Source organism: Thamnophis sirtalis, unplaced genomic scaffold, assembly GCF_051295495.1.
Source record: "Thamnophis sirtalis isolate CommonGarterSnake01/CBP01778 unplaced genomic scaffold, rThaSir2_p1.2 scaffold_4, whole genome shotgun sequence".
NCBI classification, from domain to species: Eukaryota; Metazoa; Chordata; class Lepidosauria; order Squamata; family Natricidae; genus Thamnophis; species Thamnophis sirtalis.
In genome coordinates, this window is record NW_028261384.1 from 62,369,436 (window position 1) to 62,397,004 (window position 27,569).

Sequence of the window (27,569 nt, forward strand, 5' to 3'; positions counted from 1 at the left end):
TACGCTTAAGGGTGGGACTTTAGCCATCCGGCGTCGCCTGCCCCCCCCTGCTCTCAGAATGTCTCTAGCCGCAGGGGGAGAGGTCAGTGATGGGTTTTCTTACGCACATCCCCCTTCGGCCCCTCCAGTCTCCCTTAAGCTATGCAACGGGTACCTTTTTTCCAGTTCCTCTGCTGGTTCCCTTTCCACAGCACTTTCTTGAATCCGGCGTTCACTCCATGCCTCTTTGAGGAGTCTCATGGCTTGGGACATTTTGTAGTCTTCCTCCCTAGAGCCACTCCAGTCAGCTGCTGGTTTTTTTGGTCTCCTTTTCGTGACTCCAGTTAGTAATTCCTCAGGTTCCTCTTTCTGTCCCACACCCCAAGTCCACCTGGGTCAAACAGCAGGTTCCTCCACTCTCAGGTCAGCTAGCATTTCTGTTAAAGATGGTGTTGCCGTTGCACCCATGTCTTCTTCCTGGTCGCTTTCATGTAAGGACATTTTTCTTTTCCTTCTATGAGGGCACCCCCCTCGGAAGTTGTTCGCTCCGGGTTGGGTGCGAGGTGAGATTCAGCTTATTGTCAAGTGCTGCTTCATTTAATAATCAGAAAAGTAACCACTCAACTCCATTTGTTAGAAATTAAGTGTACTTTTACTAATTACAAACGAATAGTAGCAAAGCTAAGCTGAATCTGGTTAATTAGGCGCGAAAGCAAAGAATATCATGTATAGGTCAATCCCCCCCCCCCTTGGCACCCCAGTCCATAGTTCAATTATAATTCACCCAACTGTCAGGTGGGAGATATCTTCAAAAAACATCATCAGGGTGGAATGCTGGACAGTTAACCTTGGCGGGAAACTCCCTTCCACCACATGCGCAATGAGATGGTCAGGACAGCGTCTAGAATATTCCTCCAGCACATAATGATTCCCCTCCCAAATACCATGCCCCCCCCCTCCCCGTTTCAATGGCAGCCGAAGCAGCAGCAAAGCAGAGGCTGACAACAGGGTGAAATCAAGTTACAGGATGTTTGACCTAGGCCAAAAATGGTGGTTGTGCTTGTCTGCAACCTCTTCATCTTACAATGCTGTTCTAGTTGAGCCAGATTTTGGGGGAAAGACCAGAGCTACGATTGTCTTTGACAAGGGAGGTAGATGGGGAACTAAAATGGCAGAAGCCCAGCTACATGGCGATCTGTATGACACACTTAAAAGACTGGGGATGAGGCATCTCCCCATTGTTGGGCCCATAGCAGTCGGTGTAGAAATTATAGGTCACCCTCCTTGTGCATCAAACAATATCAGGAGCCTGGCATTCCTGTGTGGTCACTATCAGAAGAACAATGCTCATCTGAAATGTACTTTGCCCCCAGGAAAACCCTTGTAGATGTAAATTTGACTCGCAGCATCTCTCTCTCTGCTCACAATATCTTCCAACAAAAGTCACTTTCTTGCTCCCACCTCCACTTGTTTTTAACCAATGGGAGGGGAATCTGACCACTGGAACCTAACTAAGGCCATTCTACCCCCCCTTCCAGTTTTGGATTTCAATACAATCCACTATGGGAGTTTATGTTTACTTTTGCAATATCTCTTTGAAGGACCAAACCTCAGGAATAAGTTTATGGATCCTAATTAAGAAGTTACATTACAGCCCTTGACTGGTATGTTCCTAGCAGGAACCTTACAAATCTGGACTAATGAAAGGAACCTCCGAACCCATGCCTTCTCTGTGAATATCGGCGTATGTGTAGGAGAAAATGGAGTATTATTTCTATGTGGGAGAAATGCATATCTATGTTTACCCACCAATTGGACTGGCACATGCACTCTAATACACTTCCTCCCTAAAATGGGTGGCAAGTGGGGAACAGACCCTCCCTGTACCCCTCATAGGACATGTCCAGAATAGATTGCTGCTCCTAATTCCGCTATTAGCGATCATGAGAATAGGGACTGCAGTTAGAACAGGGTAGGTGGAATGACCCACTCCATTACACAGTTCAGGCAGCTGTCGGAAGAATTCCAGGAAAGCCTGAACCAAATTGTGAACTGGCGTGTCATAGATCTTTTAACTGCTGAAAAAGGTGGGCTATGTATGTTCCTAGAAGAAGATTGCCGTTTCTATATGAATAAATCAGGAGCGGGGGTGGTGGTGGGGGTAGTTAAAGAACTACGAAACCCAGCTTCCTCAATTGGTTAAAGAATGCAAGGGACAGATGAATGGTTCTCTTGGCTACCGGGAACAGGCTGGATTAAACAAATGCTATTGCTTTTATTATGTGGAATTGCAAGTTTAGCCTTCCTCTCTTGCATAATACCCTTGCTTAAACAGCTTGTTATTAGATCTATAAAAAAAAAACGGGCTGAAAAGGAGTTAATGTTAATGGAAAGCCTAATCCCACATACCCTCAAGGAAGATGAAGCTTCAGATACTAGCTCCTATATTCAAATTGCACTCTTAGAAATAGAGAAAGTGATTCCGGAAGATAAGCTCTAAGATGTGTATTGCTTGTATGCTTGCTTTTTACTATTCTGTATCCTGCATGCTTATATTGTTGATCTAACAAGCTAGACTCAATTGTGGGTATTAATAGAGTCTAAAGGGGGGGGGGGTGATAAAGTAAGATGTAAAGTGAGATTTGGACATTAAGTGTGAAACCTACTGGGTCAGGCTGGACAACCTCTTGGGGACCCTTTACTTCTATATTAAAAAGCCACATAGACATAGTGCCAGCTTGCAAAAGAATAGGAAGCAAGTGCCTAACTGCAGAGTTCAATAGTCTCACAAGACCACAAGGGTCAGCTAAAGTTCGCTTAGAGACACATACTCAATATTATATCTGTAACAAAAGGAGAAGCAAGACCCTATCTCCTTATAAGGCTTTCCCCTCAAGGTAACCAATAGGAAATGAGTTAAATATTTCCGTGTTACGCTGCCTCCGTGTGCTTCGATAATGAAGGTGGTTCAGAACTTGCAATGCTAGCCATGGGCTAGCTTTCTGAACCTGGCTGCCAAATAAACATTTCCTGTATCCCGAGAAGTCTAAAGCCTGTCATTTTCTGCAACACTACTATGCACATTCGAATTTGCAATGGGACTCAGACTTTTTTTTTTGAATGAAGGCAAACTGATTCCTGGTAAATTGGAAATGTCGCCATTTATCTCATTGTAATTGTTTGGTTTCGGTAGAAGGCGACGCGAACAGGGTTTATCCAAGTCTTTTTTAAATTAATAACGCGTGCTTGGGTTAAATAGATGAAGCAAACTTGTCTGATATTTTGCAATAAAGAGCCACTAATCAGTAAGAGTCTTTTTTTCTCTTACAAGAAATTTCCCCCAATTCATGTACAATACTTTTTTTTTAAAAAAAATCCTACCCTACAGGAGACTAGTGTGCAAATAAACCGAGCAGTTTTACACAGCTCTTACTTAGTAAAGCCCACCTTAATTATTTTTTTAAAGCCACAGGAAACGTTCTCTATGCCTTTGTCTTTCTTTCGACGGAAGACCGTTCCTTTAAAAAAAAGGAACCAGGAAGTTTGATTGGCATCCTCGCAACCAATCAACAATGAGTTCGATCCCGGAGTTTTAGCGCGAGATTATAACAATAGTGCTCCGTCGATTTTTTGGCGCCCCTTGGAAGATGATGGTGGTGGTGGTTTATTTTTCCCCGGGCTTTTAAATTAAGTCCCGCTTTCCTTATTCGAGGAGCACCGTGCGTTTTTCTCCCTGGATCCTTCTTATTTGTACTGTGCCCGCCCCTCTCCGTAGTTTCAAGCTACTGGAGCGTTTGAGCGTGTAATTTCTCCTTTCCCTCAATTCAATACTCGCGGTTCAACCTCGGTGTTCAGTCCTGTCATGGCTCTTGTAGCTGGTGTCATCCGTCGGCTAGATGAGAAAGTAGTGAACCGCATCGCAGCCGGAGAGGTCATCCAGCGACCCGCTAATGCCATTAAAGAGATGATCGAGAACTGGTAATATGCCCAGTGGGCCCTGGGGTTGGTTGCTCCTAATAGTTGTAGGGATGCAAGGGGCGTATACTAGCATACACTCGCAAAAATAGTTCCTAGCGTGGAATATTTCAATTACACCTATTGCATAAAAGACAGTATATATCTGAATTTAGGGCGGGTTTGAGGATAGTATGGGATGTTATGTCTTCCTGAAATTTTTTTTTACAATTCACCTACATTCTGATAGAAAAAGTATGAGAGCTGCTAACCGAGCAGGAAAAAGCGAATTACTGAGGAGAGTTTTGGAGAAGAGTGTATTGGTAGTGTAAGAAAGAAACTCAAAATAACCCCACTTTGAATTTGTTGGGACAGAAAAATTAGAACAGGCTTTCAAGACTCATGTCAGGCCTTCAAGGTAGGGCAGATCAAAAAAGAAACAAATACCACTGTTATTTTATTGTAGAGTATTTTAATAGAAACTAGAAGCCTATTCAAGTTTTTTTCTGTCCCATTTTATGCAGAGCAAAATTAAGGTGGAAATATTTTTGAGTTTCTCCCTTTTTTTCTATTTCTGAACTGTGTTATGTTTCCAGTTCCCTTCTTAGCAACAGATCAACCCACCTCACATTGTGATGAAAAAATATTTGTAAAAATAATCAAGGCAAATGTAAGTAAGTAAATAAAGCTCCTTCCTTCACTCCTTAGTTGCTTTCCTATATCTTGCCCAAGGTCAGCTCTAAATTCCTTTATACTTATATGTTGGTAACTCCTGTCAGTGGGCCATAAGTATGAAGGTTTCATTTAAAATAAATTTATAAATACATGTGTATAGCTTTACATTTCTGAAAAGGGGGGAAAAGGCCATACAGGTATTCACAACCATTCAGAATGTGATGGAATGTGTAACTGGAAAAGGAGTAGAGGGGATGGAGGCAATTACATTGTGATTTCCTGTGGCACATTTCAGTGAGAGGCCTAAAACAAGCAATTGTTTGGGGAAGGTAAGAAAAAATTCAGAGTAGCCATACTCTTGAATCTCCCAGGATATATCTATTAGGTTAGAAACTTTTGTCTTATCAGATTCTATTAGGTGTAAGCAAATAAAGAACTGCACTTGATTAGATCTCATGTCAGATTTGGGCTTGGGTTTGACACAGTCAGGCCTTAAGAATGACATGTGGAGTTACATCTGAGTAGTTTTCTTTATTGTACCTTATCTATACACAGACTCTTACCAGACTAAAGTAAGTATTTGCAGAAGTTCAGAGATTCTCTGGTAATTGCTATGAAGAAACAGTTTTAATCCTCTCCTTGCAGACCAAATGTTCCAAGCTCCTCTACCTCTTTGCTCTCTGGGATGCAGTTCCTCCCTCTTGGGAATCTATTTTTTTATGTGCTTTAGTATATTTTATTTTCATTTTCATACACTCACATGTATATACCATATAGTATTAAACAATAATTGCATCAATTCCTCTTGTCAACAATGCCCCAGAAAATAAAAGCCCAATATACCTCTTCCATTCTCCATACACCTCTTTCTTCCACCACCCTCCTACTTTCTATCTTCCCTCCATCATCCCCCTCTACCTTACTTCCCCTCCCCCTCTACCACTCCTCTCTCCAGATCTGCTCCCCCCCTTCCTTTTCACCTTCCCCCCCACCCTCTCTCCCATCCCTCTCTACCCACCTTCTTTCCTACTCCTACTCCCCTTGGTGTATTTCCACTATATATTAATGTACTTGGCTTATCCTATTTTTAAAGAAAAATTAAAGAAAAACGGTATACATGTGAAGTCACATTGCATTGAGATCTAACACATCGTGTCTAGCCTAATATATATCCCTCCCTCCCCCCTCCCTCCCCCCTACCTCCTTCCCCCCCCGACTTCCCAGAACCCGTACACAGTATAGATTTTTAACAAACAAAGTCTAAAATCTATTGAGAAAAAAGAAATAAAAAAAATTAATAACATCTCTACATTGATCTTAGCTTCTTCTTGCTAAGCTAACTTTAAACAATTTAAATCATTCCTGATCTTAAGCATAAGCTAACTGGAATTTCTTGGTCCCGTATTTATTTTGTATATAGTCAATCCATTTTTTCCAGTCTCGTTTATATCTCTCATTTGAGTGATCTTTAAGATATGCTGATATTTTCGCCATCTCGGCTAAATTTGTAACTTTCAATGTCCATTCTTGAGTTGTAGGCAGGTCTTCCTTCTTCCAGTACTGCGCCACCAACAGTCTTGCTGCCGTTATTAAGTGCAGGATCAAATTAGTCTCTACCGCTGTAAAGTCAGTATTTATACCTAGCAAAAATAACTGAGGAGTAAACTTTATCCTTCTTTTAAAGATATTTTGCAGAATCCACCATATTTTTATCCAAAATGCCTTAACCTTTTGGCAAGTCCACCATATATGGAAATAGGTAGCATCGCGAGAACCACATCTCCAACATTTGGGTTGTAAATTCGGATACATAGAAGCCAGCTTTTTAGGATCTAAATGCCATCTATAGAACATCTTGTAAAAATTTTCTCTCAGGTTTTGAGTTTGTGTAAATTTCATATTTCTTACCCAAATTTTTCCCCATGTATCCAAAATTATTGGTTCTTCAATATTTTGAGCCCACTTTACCATACAGTCTTTAACTAACTCTGTTTCTGAATCTATCTGTATTAATACATTATATATCCTCTTTATATGCATTAAACTTTGATCTCTTATTTGTTTAAATAAGTTGTCCTCAATTTGGACAAAACAAATTTTTTGATCTATTTTTCCACCTGGCCTGTAATTGCCCATACTGGAACCATGTTTGAACTGCCTTCTCCTCTTTTAATACCTCTAAGGATTTTAATTGTAGTGCCCCTCCTTCCAAAATAAGAAGCTGTCTATAAGTAATTCCTGTTTTTGTGCTATATTTATATTTTCAATTGCATGTCTAGGAATTGCCCACATAGGTATCTTATCATTTAATTTATGTTGATATTTTTTCCAAACCCACAGTAAAGCATTTCTTAAGATATGACTTTTAAAGTTTTTGTCCAGTTTTTTGTTAAATAACAAGTAAGCATGCCAACCATATACCAGATCATATCCCTCAAGGTTCAGTATCCTATCATTAGTTAAATTGATCCAATCACTAATTACGGACAACACCACTGCATCAAAATATAGTTTTAAATTGGGTAGTTTCAAGCCTCCCCTCTCGCGTATATCTTGCATTATTTTCAGCTTTACTCTCGGCTTCTTTCCTGCCCATACAAATTTATTGATACCCTTTTGTAAAAAAGATTCACATCTTTTTTAAGTATAGGTAACATTTGGAAAAGAAATAAAAAATTTGGTAAGATATTCATTTTCACTGCCGCGATTCTTCCCAGCAAAGATAAGTGTAACTTCTCCCATTTTTTCATCTCTATCTGTATACTATGCCAGAGTGGTTCATAATTATACTTGTATAATTTCCCATTTGAGATTGAAATATTAACTCCAAGATATTTAACCTTTTTGACTACCTCACATCCTAACATTCCTCCTAATTCCTCCTTTTGTTTAGTATTCATATTTATGGCTAATATTTTCATTTTCCCTAAGTTTATTTTAAAACCAGACGCTTGACCATATTGATTAATCGTATTCATTAAAACCATACTGGATTCCTGCGGTTGTTCCAATATTATGACCAAATCATCCGCAAAAGCCCGCACTCTGTATTCTTGCTGCCTAACCTTAATTCCCTTTAGGCCCTCCAAGCCCCGTATTTTATTCAATAATACTTCCAAAGTTATAATAAACAATAGTGGGGACAAAGGACAGCCCTGTCTTGTACCCTTTCCAATTTGAAAGGATTCTGTTAAACTTCCATTGACTATAATTTGAGCTGTTTGCTGTTGATATATTGCTTTGATTGCAATATCTTCAGCAAAAATTGCCAATTAACTCGATCAAAGGCTTTCTCAGCATCCAGAAATATGAACGCAGCAGGGATTTGATTGTTCTTTCCCAAGTGTTCTGATGCATTAATAATTAATCTAACATTACTTTTCATCTGTCTCCCGTATAAAAACTGTTTGATCAGCGTGTATCAATTGTTGGATAACCAGCATTAACCTATTTGCTAGTATTTTAGTAAACATTTTGTAGTCTACATTAAGTAATGAAATAGGTCTGTAGTTTTTTGGTTGAGTAGTATCTTGATCTTTTTGGATATCAAAGATATAAAGGCTGTCTTCCATGAAGGAGGTACCTTACCTTCCGTTTGAATCTTATTAAATAATTCCTTAAGAGGTTCTACCATTTCCAACTGTAAGTTTTTATAGTAAGCCGCTGTCTAGCCATCTGTGCCTGGTGCCTTCCCTGGCTTTAACTGTTTAATTACCTGTAAAATTTCTCCTGAGGTTATTGGTTGATTCAATTTTTGCTTGTGTTCTTCTTTAACTAAGGGTATTTTTTCTTTATCTAAGTATTTGTCTATATCTAAACCATTAATTTTACCCCCTTATACAACTCTGTAAAAAATTCCCGAAATGCCTTTTGAATCTCATCCTGTTGAAATACCTCCTTCCCTTTATAGGTCAATTTAGATATATGTTGAATTTTCTTTTTTTTTCCTAATCTGATAAGCTAACCACCTGCCAGGTTTATTTGCATTACAGAAAGTATTGTGTTTTGCGTATAACAACCTGGTGGCTACCTGGTCAGAGATCAACATATCAAATTGGGATTTTAATATGGTGATTGCTTCCTTGACCTTTGTATCGCCTGGATTCATTGTTAACTCCAGCTCTTTCCTCTTAATTTCCTCCTCCAACTCTGTTCGTTTTACCCCTTGTTTATGTCTATGTGATTTATTTATATTTATCAATACTCCTCTCATATACGCTTTGCTTGCATCCCATACAAATTCCATAGGTGTATCTTTATTCATGTTAAAAACAAAGTATTCAGTTAGCAATTTTTTACAATCATTGATGTACTTTTCATATCTAAATAAGTTTTCATTCAATCTCCAAGACCTTCTTGCCTGTACCACCCCTCCCAATTCCATCCAAACTGGGTTATGATCCGAAAGGACCCTAGCCGCAGTCTTTGTCTTCACCCTAGAAAGCAAATCATTAGTGGTTAATATGAAATCAATCCTAGAGAAGGATTGATGCCTATCAGAAAAAAAGGTAAAATCATATTCCTCTGCATTTCTTTCTCGCCAGATATCTCTCAATTCAAAGTCATCCATCATGTCAAAAAAGGATTTAGGTAGTTTTGCTCGTATCTTAGTGTTTGGGCGAGAAATCTTCTTATCTCTCTTGGTATCTATAACACCATTCCAGTCACCCACTAATATACAAGACCTATAATCCCACTGTACTAATTTAGCGTGAAGATTTCTATAGAAACCGTCTTGCTGTTGATTAGGAGCATAAATTCCCAAAAACAATGTCTTTTTCCCTTCTAGGATTAGATCTAATGCAATGTACCTTCCATAGGGATCTGCTTCAATTAATTCAGCTTTCACACCTTTTCTTAAGTATACAACTATACCATTTTTCTTTTCCATAGCAGAAGCTACAAAATGTTGATTGAATCTTGGGTTACTCAGATATTTTTGATCAGTTGATTTAATATGAGTTTCTTGTAAACAAATTATATCATTCTTGAACTGTTTAAGATAGTGAAATATTTTCTTCCTCTTCTGTGGAGAATTCAATCCGTTGACATTCCATGTTAAAATCTTAGTTGTCATCTTTGGTTAGCTGAAGCTTTTTTAGAGCCTCCTGCATGGCCTGTTTAACCTTTGGCCTAGCTCCTCCCATTGCTTTTGAGGTTGTTGCTGTGGCTCCTCGATCGATAGCCAGTAATTGTTGCGGTTGTTGCATTTTAACTTGTTGCTCCATTTGTCTAGTAATCATACGGCTAGGTCTCTGTTCCATAACACCTTGCGCTTCTGGAAGAGAGAGATGATCCATCTTATCTGGTAGTTGTGTGATTTGCTGTCTGTCTTGTCTTTCTTGTGATCTTTCTCTGGGTCCAGAACGTGCAGGATGTCCAACCTTCAAAATATTATGGTAGAAATCTCGGGCTTTCCATACGGAGTTGAGACGATATCTTCGCCTGTCCAGTGTAAGTATGATGCCAAATGGCGCGTCCCATCTGTACTGTATCTGACGATTTCTAAGTTCTTCAACTAAAAAGGCATAATCTCTCCTGGCTCTTAGCATTTGAGGTGGTATCTCTTTCAAAACAGTCAGATCTTGACCCCCAATCTGGAGCTTAGTTTTATAAGACTCTTGTAATATCGTGTTTCTGAGCTCTCTTGTAGTGAAATATATAACAATGTCTCGAGGAAGCTGCTTCTGCTTTGCCACCCAAGAGTTAACATGATAAACTTTATCGATTTGCCAGTCAAGCCCCTGTCTTCCCACCAGATTATCAAAAGCTTCTGAAAGAATCTGTTTCAGATTTTCCTGTTTTTCTTCACGCAACCCCCTTACTCTTAATGCGAGTTCCATTTGTCTGTACTGTATCATAATTTCTTTTTCAGCATTTTCGACTTTTTGTTGCACCACCTCTGTTTTCGATGTCAAATTAGTATTAGCTTGATTAAGATCCTCTAAACTATCTTCAACTCCTGAAACATGTTCTGTCAGTACAGTTACAAGCCCCAGCATATCATCTTTAATTTTAGCAACCCTGGCATCCATTTTATCATACACGTCCTCCTTAAGTTCTTTTATCTCCTCTTTTATCTCCCCTTTTATCTCCTCTTTAAAATCTTTCAGTTTGTTTTCCACTTTAATTGTCAGCATGTTATGAGCTTCACTCAGTTCTCTCAGGAAGAGTTCTGTCGTTAGTAACTCTCCAGTAGGGGGCATAGAGGGCGGTGGCTGCGACTTTGTACCAAGTATTGGCGATGTGCTTCTGGGTGCTGAAGGAGGGGGTTTCAAATTAGGATTTGGTTTTGAGGCCATTCCAAGTTTTATCTTCAAGCAATTAGGAAGACTCTACTGGCCCGTTATACAGTTGTGGAAAGAGGTACTAAATCACCCCTTTATTTTGAAGTTTTTTTTTTTTTAAAAAAACTTCGTACGACTTTGTAGAAGGTTTCAAAAAATAAGCCTTGTAACAAAACAGTTCAGCATATTCATCACCGTTTGGAATGTCTCTATATTAGCAAAGAGTCTTTTAAAAGTGAAACTAATTAGTAAAGATCTGTTGGCCGGCTATGAGGCAAAATAATAAGTCACTACCTTCCTTTGAAGTTTTGAAACTCCGTAAAACTAGATAAACATTGTTACTCAGCAATTCAACTGGCTCGTCGCCATTTTAAGTGCCTCTTTAAATAGATAGAATAACGGAAGAGGATCTTGTAAAAAAGAAGCTAGGATTTAAATAAACAATTAATGCTCTCACATACGAGTTCGCTCGTTTTGAAATCAAGTAATTCAATCTTTGTTCTGAGTGGGAGGAACGCTTACTTTGTGCTGCAAAGCAGCTTGAGATTTCCAGCACGGAACAGTTCTGCCTTCAGCTGGCCCCCCTTCTCTTCGCAGACACAGAAGCTGCAAAGATCAGAAAGGCATTTGCTCGACAAAACTTCTCTCCTTCCCTTCTTGCCCGAAGAGTAAGGTGTCTGGCAGATGTCTGATAGATGATCATCTAAACAGATAACGCGACTGGTAACTCGAGAGCAGCTATGTTTAGCTGCTTCCATCAGTAAGTCCCACCCAGGAAGTCATCCCTCTTGGGAATCTAGAATACATTCCACCACAAGCACAGTAAATAAGATGAACTCCCTTCCTTCCTTCCTTCCTTCCTTCCTTCCTTCCTTCCTTCCTTCCTTCCTTCCTTGCTTACTTACTTACTTACTTACTTACTTACTTACTTACTTACTTACTTACCTGTAGCCATCCAATTCAACCAAGTGACTCTAGTATGCTTACAATTCTAAAATTATAGAACAATCAAAAATAAAGCAATTAAAACATCCAGAAAATATATATAACAGCCAGGATAATTAATCATAGTAAAACCAAGAGACAGTGTCATTAACATATTCAGAGCTGTAGATTTGGGCACATGACCAAGTCCATTCTAATTTCCATTGGGAGAGTATTCCACAAGACAGAGGCTGTAGCAGATTTCCTGCCAATCAAAATTCATTGTCTGATGAGGTCTGCAGCATTGCCCAATCTGCTGAATCGAATTGTGCTGGTAGGTTCTTGGAAAATGACAGTCCTTCAGATAACCCAGGCCCAAACCAGCCTCTTGAATTGTACCTAGAAACAACTGGCAACTAGTGCAGCACATATAATAATGGTATTACATGTCTAGAGTATTTAGAATGTCCACATAACTTCATTTTGCATCAGTTGAAGTTTTTGAATGGCTCCTTGGAGATCAAGTTGTTGTGGCATCTTTATGGTAACATATCCATGATTCAGACACTTAGAACTTGTCTCACAATTATGACATAATAGCAAGCTGTGATCACATGATGTGATTTCTGAATTTTTTTTCTGAGCCAAGTCACTGAAGAAGCTGTCGGAAATTGGAAGTCACAATTATGTGAGGTTTTCACTTAGAATCCCATATGGTCCTTGGCGACTAGGACTGCTGGAATAGCTATGACTAAGTGATATAGTGATATAATGTTATACTTTATGATACAGGTGTCAAACTCATTGTGTCAAGTTGCCATCACGTGATATTTCACAACATTTATTTCCTTTGCAGAGCTGGGATTGGCATGGCCTGCACATGACTCATTCAGCTGTGGGTTGCCAGTTTGAAACTTCTGCTTTATGATATGTCACTTAATGGCAGAGTTTCTGGTCCCAATTGCTGTCATAATCCAAAGACTACCTCAATGTGTATAATCTGTATAATGAGAATAAATTGTTGCCTATTTAGAATTTTCATGCACCTATTCTAAACATTCACGTAGAATGTCATTGGATTGGCAATATCTCATTACAACATATTATTTGTTTTTAGTTTAGATGCTAAAGCCACCAACATCCAGCTGACAATTAAAGATGGTGGTTTGAAACTTATTCAGGTACAAGATAACGGTTCTGGAATTAGGGTGAGTAAAGTACTTGATTGTTTAGTTACTAGACTTTATATAAAGAATATGGTTTAAAAAACACTGATGTGGTTTTCTTCTATAGAAGGAAGACTTGGATATTGTATGTGAAAGATTCACTACAAGTAAACTGCAAACTTTTGATGATCTAGCTAGTATTTCTACATATGGATTTAGAGGTGAGGTATGTTGAGATGGATACTACAATCCAATATTTTTGTGGTTCTCTGTTTTTCCCTTTTAATATAATATATTGATTCTTAAGAGATTCTAGCAATAATTACAATTACAATTATTTAGTTTGTCATAAAGATGGGAGTATAGCTGATTGATGTAATAATATGCGTAATAACTCTTTAGCTTCTTTATAGTTAGCTGTCAACTTACAGCCGTTTAACTATTGTCCCGAATTATGGACAATTACAATACCATTGAAAAGGGTATTTTATGGTCCATAAAGCACTTTTCAGTCATTACAGAACATTGCATTGTCATCCTCATGGTCACATGATTGTGATCTGATTGCTTTGTAATCTATTTGCATATATGACTGATTGACAAGCTCCCCGCGATCATGTAATTGCCATTTCCAATCTTTTGTCATTTTTACCCAGAAAAATCAATGAAGAAGCCAGCAGGGTAGGTTACGATCTGCTGCCACTTGCTAAAAAAACCTCTCCCTTTTCGGAGGATGGCTGAAAAGTCACTTGCCAAGGGGAGCTGAACTCCTTTGGCAGAGTGCAGAAATAGAGCTGAAATTATGAATATTTCAACTCCATTTCTGCATCCGACTGAAGGACTTACTGTATTTTTCGGAGTATAAGACGCACCAGAGTATAAGACGCACCAAGGTTTTGAAGAGGCAAATTTAAAAAAAAAAGTAGGTAGGTAGAGGGATAGAGAGAAAGAGTGAGAAATACAGTAGGTAGCTAGGGAGAGAGAGAGAGAGCGTAGTTAGGTAGGTAGATAAAGTGATAAAGAGAGAGAGAAATACAGTAGGTAGGTAGAGTGTAGGTAGGTAGGTAGAGGGATAGAGAGAGAGCAATAGAGAGAGAGAGAGAAATACAATAAGTAGGTAGGGAGAGAGAGTAGGTAGTTGGTAGAGAGATAGCGAGAGAAATAGAACGGCAGAGACATACAGTAGATAGGGAGAGGGAGAGAGTAGGTAGGTTTGTAGGTAGAGGGGAGAGAGAGAGAGAGAGAGAGAGAGAGAGAGAGAGAGATACAGTAGGTAGGTAGGAGATGTTTCCAGGTGTATTTATCCATGTGCTGGAGAAGGAAATCACTGACAATCTGCAGCACCTAAGACTTTGTTTCTGCTGGCACTTGATCAATGTAATGCTCATCAATCAGTTAAAGAGCTTTCCAAAAGGAAAAAAAAACTCCCGAAAACAGGCCTGTTTTTTTAAAAGGCATAAATAGCCTTGGGGGAGCTTGCAGAGTGCTCGGGGGGGGGGGACGAGCAACAAATGGCCTGTTTTTTGCAAAAACGGGCCCGTTTTTTGTAAAAAAAAAAGCATGCATAGCTTTATGGAGGCTTATAGAGTGCTGTGGGGGGGGGAAACACCCATTTTTTGCTCATTTCTGCCCTCCCCAGCCCCCAGGATTTCTCTGAAAGCCTCCATAAGCCCATGCACGACCATTTTGGTGAAGGGCCAGAGCTCTGGGGGCAAAAAATGCTGTATTCGGTGTATAAGACGCACCCAGATTTTCAGCCTCTTTTGAGGAAAAAGTGTGTCTTATACTCCAAAAATATGGTACATTCATACAGAGATGGATAATGAACTTCTTCAGCAGACAGCTCTTTCACCAGCTCTTAGAGATGAGAAGAGGTCAAAATCTAAACAGAGAGAAGGGAGGGAGCATGTAAGGGAAGGAGTGAAGGTGAATCAGGCAGGAAGAGAAGGCTCTAGAACAGGTGTGTCAAACTCAAGGACCGTGGGCTAGATCCGGCCTGCGGGGCTGTCCTGAAAAATTAAAGGGGCTATCCCGTGATGTTTTACCCAACCCATCCCACCCGATCCCGGGGGAAGTGCACATGTAAGGGGAGAGGTGGTGGGTGTGTACTGGCTAGGCAAAGAGGCTGAGCGGACCAAGGCCAACAAACTGCAACCCAGGGCTCTGGAGTGAAAGTACAAAGTGGAAGGCTCAAGGCCTGCCTTCCTTTCACTCCAGAGCCCTGCAACCCAGGGCTCTGGAGTGAAAGTACAAAGTGGAAGGCTCAAGACCTGCCTTCCTTTCACTCCAGAGGCCTGGGCATTGGAGGCAATGGTGGGATTCAGCCAGCTCATACCAGCTCGAGAGAACTGGTAACTGATTTTTTGTGCAGTTTGACGAGCCAGCTCACTACACTCACTACACTCACCCCTGTCTCTCCCCTCCCAGCCAATCCTCCCCTTGTGCCCACACAAGTGGCTAATTTGTGGCTCGGACAGTCCTTCCAAAACCAAACCTCCACCTTGTCTAGGACACATTGCGTCCACATCCTTGCTTGTTCCGTACTCCCAATATTGTAAACCATCTCATCAGCTCCGAGGTGAAGATTCAACTGAGCAACTCTAGATTTAATTTTTGGCAAGTCGGGAAAACAGGAGGAGGGGTATTGGTGGTAGTAGTGTCGGCGTGTTTTAGGGAAGCAATACAAGCAGCCAGGTAGGCGACGGTGGCACCTCCTCTATCAACGGCACCGTTCGTTCCCCTCCACCCCCGCCATGCCTGATACATTCCAGCTTAGGAGGAAAAGCGAATGTGCCCTCTGAGGAGCAGCCTTTACACTCCTCGTCCCTCAGCTCCAGATGCAGAGCTTGTGACACAGCTGCGAGGTACAGCTGCTGTGGGAGAAGAAACCGTGCGCTTGGGCTTCCCGCCTCTTTTCTTTTTCTCCCTGCTTATTCCAAGTGACATGCTTCTCCTGGGATTCTCTCCCCACAGCCGGCACTCACCCGAGGCCACTGCTGATCTTGAGGGAACCCACACTACTAATGCCAGAGTGTGCATCCACGGGGAGTCCTTTGAGTCCCAAATGACTGCTGGTTCCAGGTTGCTGCGTGCTCTTTAATCGAAACTCTCCCTCCTTTTGGGTACGCTCCTTTATCTCTATTATGTACTGGAGGCAGCGAGTTAAGAATGGAGGCGAGATAGAATTTCAAAGCTAACACGTTTATTTCTAACAAATGGTTGCCACTGAGGCAGCTAACACAGTGCCCGTTCAGCTGATGGCAACAGCTGAAGCTCGCTCTGGCAGCTTCTTTTATACTCAGCTGTCAGACAGGGAGCCAATCAGGTGCAAGCGCAGCGCCCTCTAGGAAGCAGACCAGAGTGGAAACTTCAGACACAGCACTCCTTCCCACCTAGAAAGTTCCTTGCATGTGTAGTCCTTTAGGCACCCCTGCTGGTGCATGATTCACCCAGATCTTCTCAGTTAGTTTTTGCCAGCCAGAGCAGAAGGATGGTTCTTGGTGGCTCCCAGATTGCTTGGAAACTGCGTCACTGCTACTGCTGGCAGCAATTTTCACAGGGACTGGCCCGGTTCCAATGATAACTCTACTCCTCGGGTGTCGTCACTTGTTTCTGTGTTTCAATTGGGGTGGCTCTCGCGTCCTCCGTTGGCATTGAGTGTGCAGGACCTCTACTGGGCCTCCTCTAAGTGTTGGTATAGCGTAGCCTCTCCTCGCCCTCTCGATTGATGTGCTGCCTCCATAATTTTTCATCCTCCATTTCCACTTGTAAGAATAGCGTCCTGTTACCTCTACAATCATGCCTGGCAACCAGAACGGGCTGCCTGAACAGTTTCGGGCATAGACACTGGCCCCCATGCTGAGCTGCAATTAGTCACTGAGCAAGGAGTGGCATGGGGTACCAATAGGTACCGTCTATTTTAGTGTGCCAGTCTCCGATGCTCATTTTGCCCAGTGCCTCCTTGGATGATCACCTTATCCATTCTGCCTGCCCATTAACTCGAAAGGTTAAAAGGGGTGATCCCTGACTCGCTAGGAACCCCTCAAATAGAGCAGAAGTAAATTGAGACCCATTATCTGAAACCAGTAGATCTGGCAACCCATGGATCATGAACAATTTTTCCAGGGCTCGCATTACAGCCTCAGATGTGGTCGACGCCATGAGGATAACCTCTACCATTTTGAATACAGTGCTGATTATATATTCCTGTATTGTGGAATATAATCCACGACTATAAGGAAATTTTGCCCTTGGAAGGGGTCTGCCAGATCAATGTGCACTCTGGACCAAGGCCCCCAGGGGGGTCTCCCAGTCCCAGTTCGGGACCCTGGGAGGTGTCAGCCTAGTTTCCTGGCACCGCTTACACCATGATACCCTCTCCATGATAGCTTGGTCTATATTGGGCCACCATACATAGCTGTGGCCCAATGCCTTCATTCTCACTATACCTGAGTGTCCCTCGTATAAGGCAGCCAGATCAATTCCTGTAATGAGGTTAGAACCACTCACCTGCTTCCCTATAGCAGGCAGTCTTGCTGAGCTGATAGCTCGTACTGCCTTATTTTAAATGGCTTGAACTCTGGGCCCACTGGCCCTCGTGGTCCCCCTTCTCATCCAGTCCAGGACTTGAGCCTATATGTCCCTAGCAGAGTGAGTTGCAATGTCCATTCATTGACAAGTAGGACCAAACTTTCAGGGGCTGGGTCGTTGACATTGGTTGGCAACGGGCAGTGGTTCAGGGCATCTGTGGGAAAGATGCTTCCTGGTGTAGTGGGAGAGTGTATAGCTGTAGGCTGTGAGGAAAACTGTCCATTGGGACATTCGTGGGGGCAGCACTTGTGGTGTCTATCGATCGCTAGCCAGAAGTCCGAGAAGGGGCTTCTGGGTCAGTCACCAAGTTGAAATGGCGGCCATACACATTTGTGGTAACATTTTATGCCAGCTACGATTGCTAGGTCGAGCTGGCTGTAGTTTCTTTCTGCAGAAGGCAGGGTTCTTGGAAAAAATGCTATTGGGGCTTTAGAGCCATTCAGCAGTCTATGCCTGAGATGGCTCCGACCCCATAGGGGGAAACGTTACAGGCTAGAACCAGTGGCAAAAGTTCATTGTACTGGACTACCATGCTCTCTGACATCAGCAGACTTTTGACAGCTTGGAATGCTTTCCCCTCTTCGACCCCAAACCATGGAGCTTTACTGTCCAAGAGTCAGTGTAATGGTTCTGTCACTGATGCCTTGTGGGGTAGGAACATACTGTAAAAATTTAAAAGTCCCAAGAAGGCTTGTAGTTCCGTTTTGTTGGTGGGAGTTGGTGCCTTCTGAATGGCTTGTATTTTTGCATTGGTCGAATGCAGTCTGACAGCGTCGATTACCGTATTTTCACCCATATAACCCGCGGGGTATAAAAGTGGGCGGGGTATACAGAAAATATTTTACACAGATTAACTAAAGGGAGAGCTTGGGAGTTCGAGGAATTGGGAGGCAGCTTTACCTCAGCTCCCCGTTCTCCATCGGGGGCACGTGCAACCAGACTGGAAAGGGCTGGGGAGACTTGGCTCGGCGGCTCAGGCTCCTTTTCTCCCTTTTCCTGCTTGGGTTTCGGGACGCCTTCGTGAAAACCCCGCCCCTGGCTATGGGCGAAGCGACCAGGAAGAAGCAGGAGGCGAGAGGAAGCGCAGGCGGTGCTCGGCAGCCCGGATTCGGCAGCCTTTCCCCCCGCTCGCCCGCCCCGCGAAAATATAAGATTAGTTATGTGGCTGCTTTGCTTCCATGCTTTTGAGATTGGCAGAAAAAGATCTACAGTTAGTGACTGCAGAGATCCAGAGCCTGGGACAGTGATGGCGAACCTATGACACGCGTGTCAGTGCTGACACACGTAGCCATTTGGGGTGACACGCACAGGATTTCATGCGATTCATCCTCGGCTCCTGCACGGCTGCCGAGGATGAAAGAATCTGTGCTGGAGGAATGGGGGGGCGGGATGTGTGATCTCCCCCGCCCACAATCACTTACTGTATCGCCGCCGCCTCTTTCTGAGCGCAGGGGCTGCTGGTAAGGCGTGCGTGCCGTGCGCACACACGTCATCAGCGCGGCGAGGGAGGACCCGTAGGAGAGGAGCGCGGGAACAGTGCGCGCCTCTCTCCAGTCAGGCCGGCACAGAGAGTCTACTCCTGGGACTGTCGGTTACGACCGCACCACAGCAGGGAACAGCGGAGTGCCAACGGAACTGTGAGCGCCATTAGCAGCAACTATAAATTGCGCAAAATTATGTTTTTGTCGAAGTGACACACAACGCGAGTTATGCTCGATTTTTTGCCGATTTTTGACACACCACGCCAAAAAGGTTGCCCATCACTGGCCTGGGAGAACATCTTAATTTCCTTCCTCATTAGCATATTCACTGAAAGGTTTCGGCAGCCTGGATTCTGCTTCGCCGCCAGTTCAGCAGCTCCTCGCCTTCTCTGGCTTGGAAGTCCAGGAGGAAGGGAAGGGGAGGCGGCAGGAGAGCTTTTCCTCCCACGGAGTTCAATAAAGTAGATGGAAGGGAGGGAGGAAGGGTCCCTCCCTCTTACTTTCCGCCCATTGAGATGAACCAGAGCCCTTCTTGAACCAGAGCCGCTTGCTTTGATATACTGTCCATCTATCCGTCCATCCATCCATCCTTCCTAAATAACACCGAAACCTTTTACAAGAAAATCCGCTCAAATCCTCTTACAAATATCTGGGGATATGGATTTTTTCTTCTTTGGGGAAAAATATTTCCTTCCATTCCCCTCCAGAAGAACGGAGCTGATCTCGGAGTTTGGATTCTTAGGACTTGGGAGTCCCAGGGCGGTTTTCTCTCCCCATAAAATCCCCCTTTTCTCCCACGATCCTTGCAGGCAAAGCATTGAAATCCCTGGCAAAGAACAAACGGCAGGAAGGGGGAATCCGGCTCCTTCATTGTAGGAAACGTTTCTGAGGTTTATGGAGCTTAAAGGTTCATTTCAAATCAAGGCAGAGATCTGGAAAGGCGGGGAAAGCTGCATTTATCTGGTTCAAGAAGGGCTCTGGTTCATCTCAATGGGCGGAAAGTAAGAGGGAGGGACCCTTCCTCCCTCCCTTCCATCTACTTTATTGAACTCCGTGGGAGGAAAAGCTCTCCCGCCGCCTCCCCTTCCCTTCCTGCCGGACTTCCAAGCCAGAGAAGGCAAGGAGCTGCTGAACTGGCAGCGAAGCAGAATCCGGGCTGCCGAGCGGCTGCCAAAGGGAAGGGAGGGTTAGGGCGCTTCTCCCAACAGCCCAGGGCCGGCTCCTCTTCCTTCCTCGGTGGTTGGGAGACCGCTGCGCCCCTTTCAGTCTCCCTGGGAGCCGCCAGGGTTGCTACGGCTGGAGACGAGCGCTGCTAGGGAAAAGTCAGCGGGAGGGGGAGGAGAAGGGAAACTTCTGCTCGGGACGCCTTTTCCCTCCTCTCCCCCGGATCTCTCCCCGGCAGCGCTCGCCCCGCGCGGCAGCAAAGGGTCCGTGTGTCACGGGGGCTGCCTGCTACCGATCAGCTGAGAGGCTGGCAAATAAGCGGCTCTCGGAGGAAGAAGGCAGGGATGCTGGCTGGCATTCGCTTCCTGCTTCTTCCTGGTCGCTCCCTCCCGAGGCGGGGAGACACGCCGCCAAAAGCCCACCATGGCCACTAAGGTGAGGAGACCACCGCGGCTGCCTTTCCCCCCGCTCGCCCGCCCCGCGAAAATATAAGATTAGTTATGTGGCTGCTTTGCTTCCATGCTTTTGAGATTGGCAGAAAAATATCTACAGTTAGTGACTGCAGAGATCCAGAGCCTGGGAGAACATCTTAATTTCCTTCCTCATTAGCATATTCACTGAAAGGTTTCGGCAGCCTGGATTCTGCTTCGCCGCCAGTTCAGCAGCTCCTCGCCTTCTCTGGCTTGGAAGTCCAGGAGGAAGGGAAGGGGAGGCGGCGGCTGGCCTGAAAACGGAGCCACAGCCGCGCCGCCTTCCCTTCCTGCCGGACTTCCAAGCCAGAGAAGGCGAGGAGTTGCTGAACTGGCGGCGAAGCAGAATCCGGGCTGCCGAGCACCGCCTGCGCTTCCTCTCGCCTCCTGCTTCTTCCTGGTCGCTTTGCCCATAGCCAGGGGCGGGTTATATAAGAGGGCGGGGTATACGGAAAATATTTTACACGATCTTGGAAACCTGCGGGTTATTTGCGTGGGCGGGTTATTTGCGTGGGCGGGTTATATGGGTGAAAATACAGTAGGTAGCCTAGGAATTCTACCTGGGGTACTGCAAATTTGCACTTTTCTTTTTTTAATCTGAGTCCTACTTCCTGAAAATGGTGTAGCACGGTTAGGGGCTGACAATAGGATGTTGTCACAATAGGAGATGACGTCCGGTATTTCCTGCAAAGAAGCCTTTGCATTAAACTTTGGAAAATGCTAGGTGCCATGCTGACTCCAAATTGGAGGCGGTGGCACTTGAACATTCCGCTGTGGATCACTATTGTTTGGGACTCAGCTGTGGCGCTGTCCACGGGGAGCTGCTTATATTCCTGTGCCAAATGCAGGTTGGCAAAAACTTTTCCTTCTCCTAATGAGTGCAGTAGATGCTGCACAACTGGAACTGGGTAGGCACTCTGTTGGAGGGCTCGGTTCAAGATGCATTTGTAGTCTGCACAAATGCAGATTGAACCATCTGCCTTGATGGGGGTGACAATAGGTGTCTCCCACCTGGCACGATGTACAGGTTTGAGGATGCCTGAGTTATTAATTTATCTAATTCTGCTTCAACCTTTGCACATAGTGCAAATGGCACTCTGCGAGGCTTAAGATGCCTTGGTGTGACCCGGGGATCTAAATTAAATGAAACTGGGGTGCCATTGTATTTACCTCATGGAATACACTGGCAAATTCTTCGGATAGGATGTCTAAATCGGGGCTGCCTATGTGATTTCTGCCACAAATTCCTAATCCCAGGGGTTCGAACCAGTTGAGGCCCAAAAGGCTAGGTAGGGCTCTTTCGACTTTGACTAATTTTAGCCTCCCAATGAATCCTTTAAACTGTACCTGGAGCTTGCAGCTATCCAGAACTGGGATGCTCTTATTCTGGTAGATTCTGAGCTTTAATTGATAGGGTCTTAGTTGCCTTTTGGCAATCCTGGGGACCAAACTCTTAATGGTGCTCCAGGATGCCAATGATAACGAGGATCCTGAGTTGACTTCCATGTGGCAGGGTGCTCCCTCTATTTTAACTGAGACAAAAAAAAAATCCTGGGGGCTAAGCTGGCTTGCCCTATGACTGTTTTGGCTGAATCTCTCAATATTGCAAAACAGTCATTGCCCCATCTTATTTGATTTTGGGCTTGTTTTCTAGTAAACATTGGTCCTTCCGGCAACATGATTGCTGGCTAGGGTGCGCGGCAAACCCTAGTTAAATGGCCTTTTGTCCCACAACACGAGCAGTTTGCATTTTTAAATCTGCAGGCTGTTGATGGGTGATTTTCAATACAGATTGTCTAAGGGGATTTCATTTCACTGGGCCAAGTTTTACCTTGTGTCGTCTTAAGGCAGTGGATGTCATCATCCTCGTCCATCACCTCACCGGGGTCTAGTTCATCGCAGTGAATCGTGATGGCTTCCTTGGTACTGGCAGGCTGATGGCCTTCTGGATTTTTGTCGTTGACAGGTCAGACATTTCGGTAGCATGGGCTTCATCTAGTGCGATTTGGAGTGTTAAGTTAGGCTCGGCCAGGAAGCAGCAATGTAAACGGAGGCATTGCATTCTGCAGACCACTCTATCAAGAAGGACATCTAAGTCACAGTAGGGAGCCGCTGATCACAAATTGATTAATAGTCTCGCCCTCAGATTGGTTTCTGTTGTGAAACATGTGATAGTGGGCAATTTGAGAAAGCCTTGGGGCGTATTTGTTTTTAAGCTTTGCTAATAATTCGTCCAAAGGTACCAAAGTTACCAGCTGAAGTACAATGAAAGCCCACGCCGTTTCAAACACTTTGTTACCAAAGAAACTTTAAAAAGTAGGCTTTTTTACTGTCGCTGGAGAGTTCTCCATAATGATTGGCTACAAGGAAACATTCAAATCACGCTAAATAAGATCCCATGTGAATGCCGCAAATGTGGTTAGCACAGCCATTACTGTCAGACCATTGAGATTAGTGGACGCATCTGAGGAAAGTTTGGGTTACAGTACGAACTCTCATCAATGTGCTACTTTCTGGATTTAGTGAAAGCTTTTAGTATCTCCAGCTCTTGCCTAGCGACTTGCTCGTTCCATTGCCTCATTCAGTATCCCACCATCACCAGTATTATGTACTAGAGGCAGCGGGTTGGGGATGGAGGCGAGATGGAATTTCAAAGCTAACATATTTATTTCTAACAAGTAGTTGCCAATGGGCGGCTAACACAGTGCCTGTTCAGCTGATGGCAACATTTGAAGTCCTGTCTAACAGCTCCTTTTATACTCAGCTGTCAGACAGGCAACCAATCAGGTTTGAGCGCAGCATCCTCTAGGAAGCAGACCGGAGTGGAAACTTTGGACACAACACTTCCCCTTTCCCCTTCCCTCTGGTGGCTTCATCTGAGGAGGAAACTCTCCAGCCTTTTGGGCATGCTCTTTTCTCTCCCCCTCCCCCCCAGTGGTTTTAGCCTGAGGAGGATTGCTGTAGCATGGTGAGTGCGGTGTAGGCTAGTCCCATTCTTGTCTTTGCTGGGTGGGTGATAATTCGCTTCCCGCTTTGCCCCCAAGTCACTTGTCCCTTTGACTTTGTTCGTGCTGGGAAGAAGGGGAGGAAGGTTTGTGTCACGTAACAGTGGCTGAGGGAAGGGGCTCTTCTTCTGCAGGACAAGCATCAAAGGAAATGCCCCCCCCCCTCGGGAGGCCAGGGGAGTGAGCAGCCGGAAGGTGAGGTTAAAATGCCAGTTATCTCCAGGTATTTTCCTGATAAATTGATTCACACACAGAACCCCTCCTGGGCCTGTGGCCAAGTTTGAAAAAAGCTGCTCAAGAAATGATCAGCTCTATCTGTCTCTCTAGATTGGTGCTAACAAGCCATTTCAGCTTAGTCACATGACCACCCAAAACCTGATGGGCATCCTCTCTCCCATGAGCCCCATCCCCTTGCCCCCTGGGCCTCCTAAGCATACTATGCTCCAAGGCTTTGTGGAAAATGTCTGGAAGTCAATGGAAGGGTACTTTGGATCTCCCCCCCCCAAAAAAATAAAGGGCCACAAAGAGGCCCTGAGGGATCTAACCAGCATTGCCTGCAAGAGCTAAATTTTGAATGGACATTTCAGGCATTTTGAACTCTATTTTTGGATGTTGGAGAATTGTTGGAAAAAGATGGACACTGTGATGCCTTTCCTATTTGGGAAAGCTGGATTGTGTTCCCTAAAATCAGAGAACGGCAGCCCTGAAAATATCAGAATTTGATCAGAAATGGAGATAGCTTAACTAGAAAGGCTGTGGCCCTTGTGGCTTCTAGACCAGTTTCAGAGTGATGATAGATTGCTGATTTTTTCTTCCATCCAGGAGCTCTCCTATATAAAAAGCAGTTTCCTCCAAGTCTGACTTCTACCTTGAAAGATCTCTGGAGAGGAGGAGAGGATGGTGGGGGGAGCAGCATAAGGGAAAGCTGCCCCAACAAGCTAGCATCCTTACCACTCATAATTTGAAACAGGGCTTCCCTTTTGAGAAGGCCCAGCCTCATGCAGGACCAGTGAGTGCTGCTCCCCTGCCATCTTCTCTTACTCTCCAGATATTTGCCAAGGCAGAATTTGAACTCAGAGGAAACTGCTTTCTGCAAACCTTCTCCTCCATGTTTCCACATATATCAGTGGCGACCTCCGCCTCCTTCTTTGCTGGGAGGGTGCATCAGACGGGGGAATGCCAACAGTCTGGGACTGGGAGAAGAATATCTCTTTTGGCGTGCTGTGCACACACACACACACACATCCACCCACACCCACACACCCCATTCCAAGTTTGGAGATTTTTATCCACATTTGATCTTACAAACTACCAATCATGCCTCGGCTTGGGGAGAAGGCTCTCCTTCCTAAGTGGATAAAAGTCCCCAAATTTGGATTGGGTGTATGTAAGTGCATGCATGCACTTGGCTGCCAGAAGTTTGAGGAAGTAAGCTTGTGGGGCACCAAATTGTCCCCAGATCAAGTTAGCTGGTATGACTTGTTCCGTCCTGAGTTAGCCATGCCCAGTGAGTGGCATTATGCTGGCCACGCCCACCCATTCGGCCATGCCCAGTGAGCTGTGTCAAGCTGGCCATGCCCACCCAGTCATTCCCCCCCCCCCTGAGATCAACCATAGCCCTGATGTGGCCCTCCATGAAATTGAGTTTGACACCCCTGCTCTAGAAGGATCAGTGCAGGCCTCATGAGTGTGTGTCTTTGCTCAAGGTCTGAAAATCTTGCTTGTATTTCAGCAGGGAAGATTATCAGTTCATGAATGGAGACTTCCATGGTTTCTCCAAGCCTAGATTCCTTATCTGGGACTCTGTCTGTTTAACAACCAGTGATATTGCTTAATAACAACTGGCATTGCAGGGATTATAGTTTTTGAGCTAAACATCATGTGGACTCTTGCTGAATTTTGGCTTTACTCAGTTATTGAGTTTCTGGTTCCAATTGTGGTTCCATTAGTTGAGGACTACTGTAAATAAATTTAATTCCTGACTCTCTTTCAGGAGCTTAAGGTTAATATCGGTAGCTACCAGCTGAAACATTTAGGATCTTAATATTTCAGAAATCATTCCTTCTATCTTCACAACATTTGCTGAGTGTAGTTAGTTTTGCATACACACTCTTTACGTAATATCCACAACCAAGGGAAATCTAACTATTGTGACTTGGCTTTTCTGCGTATTTAGGTAATTAAAAAATTAACTTAATGTTCATTAAGTAAAATTTGTTTATATTAGTTTACAAAATAGATATAGAATTATTAGCCATTATTTAAAAAGCACAACAAAGTCTAAAGCAGATTTTGAAATAAGTATTTTGTTAAATACCTGAGTTGCATGTCATCTATGCATTTTAAATGCCTACTTTTTTTCTCAGTCAAACGTTGGATAATTTATCTCAAGATGGAGATCATTTGCTCTCTAATTAGAGCAAGAGTCATAACATGATGCCTCTTTTACCCTCCAATATTAGCCATAAAACTTCAAAATTAAATAAAAATAGAAAATGCTCCTTGTTACATGAGATCGCCAAATTTTGTGAGCTTGTGCATGCCTGAATTGTAAATGCATCTATTACAGATAAAGAATAGAGAATATTTGTTGAAAGCAGTGAAGTGTCATGTTTATATGAAGTAATGTTGCTTTTAAAACTGAACTTAACTTCTTTTCTCTAGGCGTTGGCTAGTATAAGTCATATTGCTCATATTACTATAACTTCTAAAACAGCTGATGGAAAATGTGCCTACAGGTAGGTATGTTTAGTATATAAATGTTTATTTATTTATTTATTTTAGGAAATTTATATTGCTACCTAATCACACATGGTGACTTACAGGAATATAAAAACCTCATATATATAAAAATAAAGCTAATAAAAATATAATAACTCCCCACCTTGATGACATCACCCGAGCCATTTAATAGGCTCCATCCCGCTCCGGGTTCCCCAAGTCTGCTGGCAGAACCAGGACTTCAGTGCCTTCTGGAAGAGTGTTAGAGTGGGGGACATTCTAATCTCTGCCGGAATGATGTTCCAGAGAGGAGCCACCAGGAGAAGGCCCTTTTTCTGAGTCTCACCAGGTGTATTTCCCTGGGGGATAAAACCCACAAGATTCCTTGCCTCCCTGCTCTTGTGGGAGTTGTGAGTCTAGGAGAACCCAAATTATGCACAGGATCTATTGGGGTAATGCCACCCCATTCAAAACCAAAGGTAGCAATTCTCCCTGGACCAAAGAACCCCAAACCCAGAGCTACGCAGTTTTGCTAGGGTTCAGTTTCAATCCGTCGCTCCCCATTCAGCCCATAATAGCTTCCAGGCACTGCAAGAGGGAAGACACTGCATCACTTAACTCACCACAGTCTGAGACATACAACAGTATTATCAGCATTTTGATGATATGTCCATGGTGACGGATGATCTCACTCAACAGAGTCATATAAATGTTGAACAGGAGCGGGTAGAGTACTGAACCCTGCAAAGCTGGGGGCGAGGTCTGATCTCTCCCCTCCTATCAACATTGACTGAGAGTGGCTGCAGAGGAAGGAAGTGAACCAGGATAGCTCAGGGTCTCCCACTCCTATCTTCCGAAGTTATTCCAGATAAATACCATGGTCAATGGTATCAAAAGTTGCCAAGAAGTAGAGCAAGGATGGATGCACTACCCCTATCCCGTTCCTGCCAGAGATCCCCCAAAAGCGCAACCAATGCTGTTTCTGTCCCATATCCAGGCCTAACTCATTACTGGTATAGGTCTAGATAATCAGTTTCATCCAGAAACCTCGAGCTGCCGCACAACCCACCTTCTCAACAACCTTCCCCAAAAAGGGGAATTGGAAATTATCCAACAGGGTGGAATCCAGTGATGGCTTCTTAAGAAGAGGGTG

At 43.7% G+C, this 27,569-nt stretch overlaps 1 protein-coding gene across 5 annotated transcripts in view; it reads left to right on the forward strand.

The window, feature by feature from the left end:
- Positions 1-3,594: 3,594 nt before the first annotated feature.
- Positions 3,595-27,569, forward strand: part of MLH1 (mutL homolog 1) — a 114,209-nt gene continuing 90,234 nt past the window's right edge. The window contains exons 1-5 of one of the 5 annotated variants that reach the window (XM_087713020.1): positions 3,595-3,957; positions 9,974-10,062; positions 12,937-13,027; positions 13,113-13,206; positions 26,360-26,433. In XM_087713020.1, coding sequence (XP_087569146.1) covers positions 13,195-13,206; positions 26,360-26,433 — 86 coding nt within the window. In that variant the 5' untranslated portion in view covers positions 3,595-3,957; positions 9,974-10,062; positions 12,937-13,027; positions 13,113-13,194. Of the gene's footprint in view, positions 3,958-9,973; positions 10,063-12,936; positions 13,028-13,112; positions 13,212-26,359; positions 26,438-27,569 lie in introns of those variants that run through there. The other 4 variants (XM_087713019.1, XM_087713021.1, XM_087713022.1 and 1 more) reach the window with 4 other exon arrangements.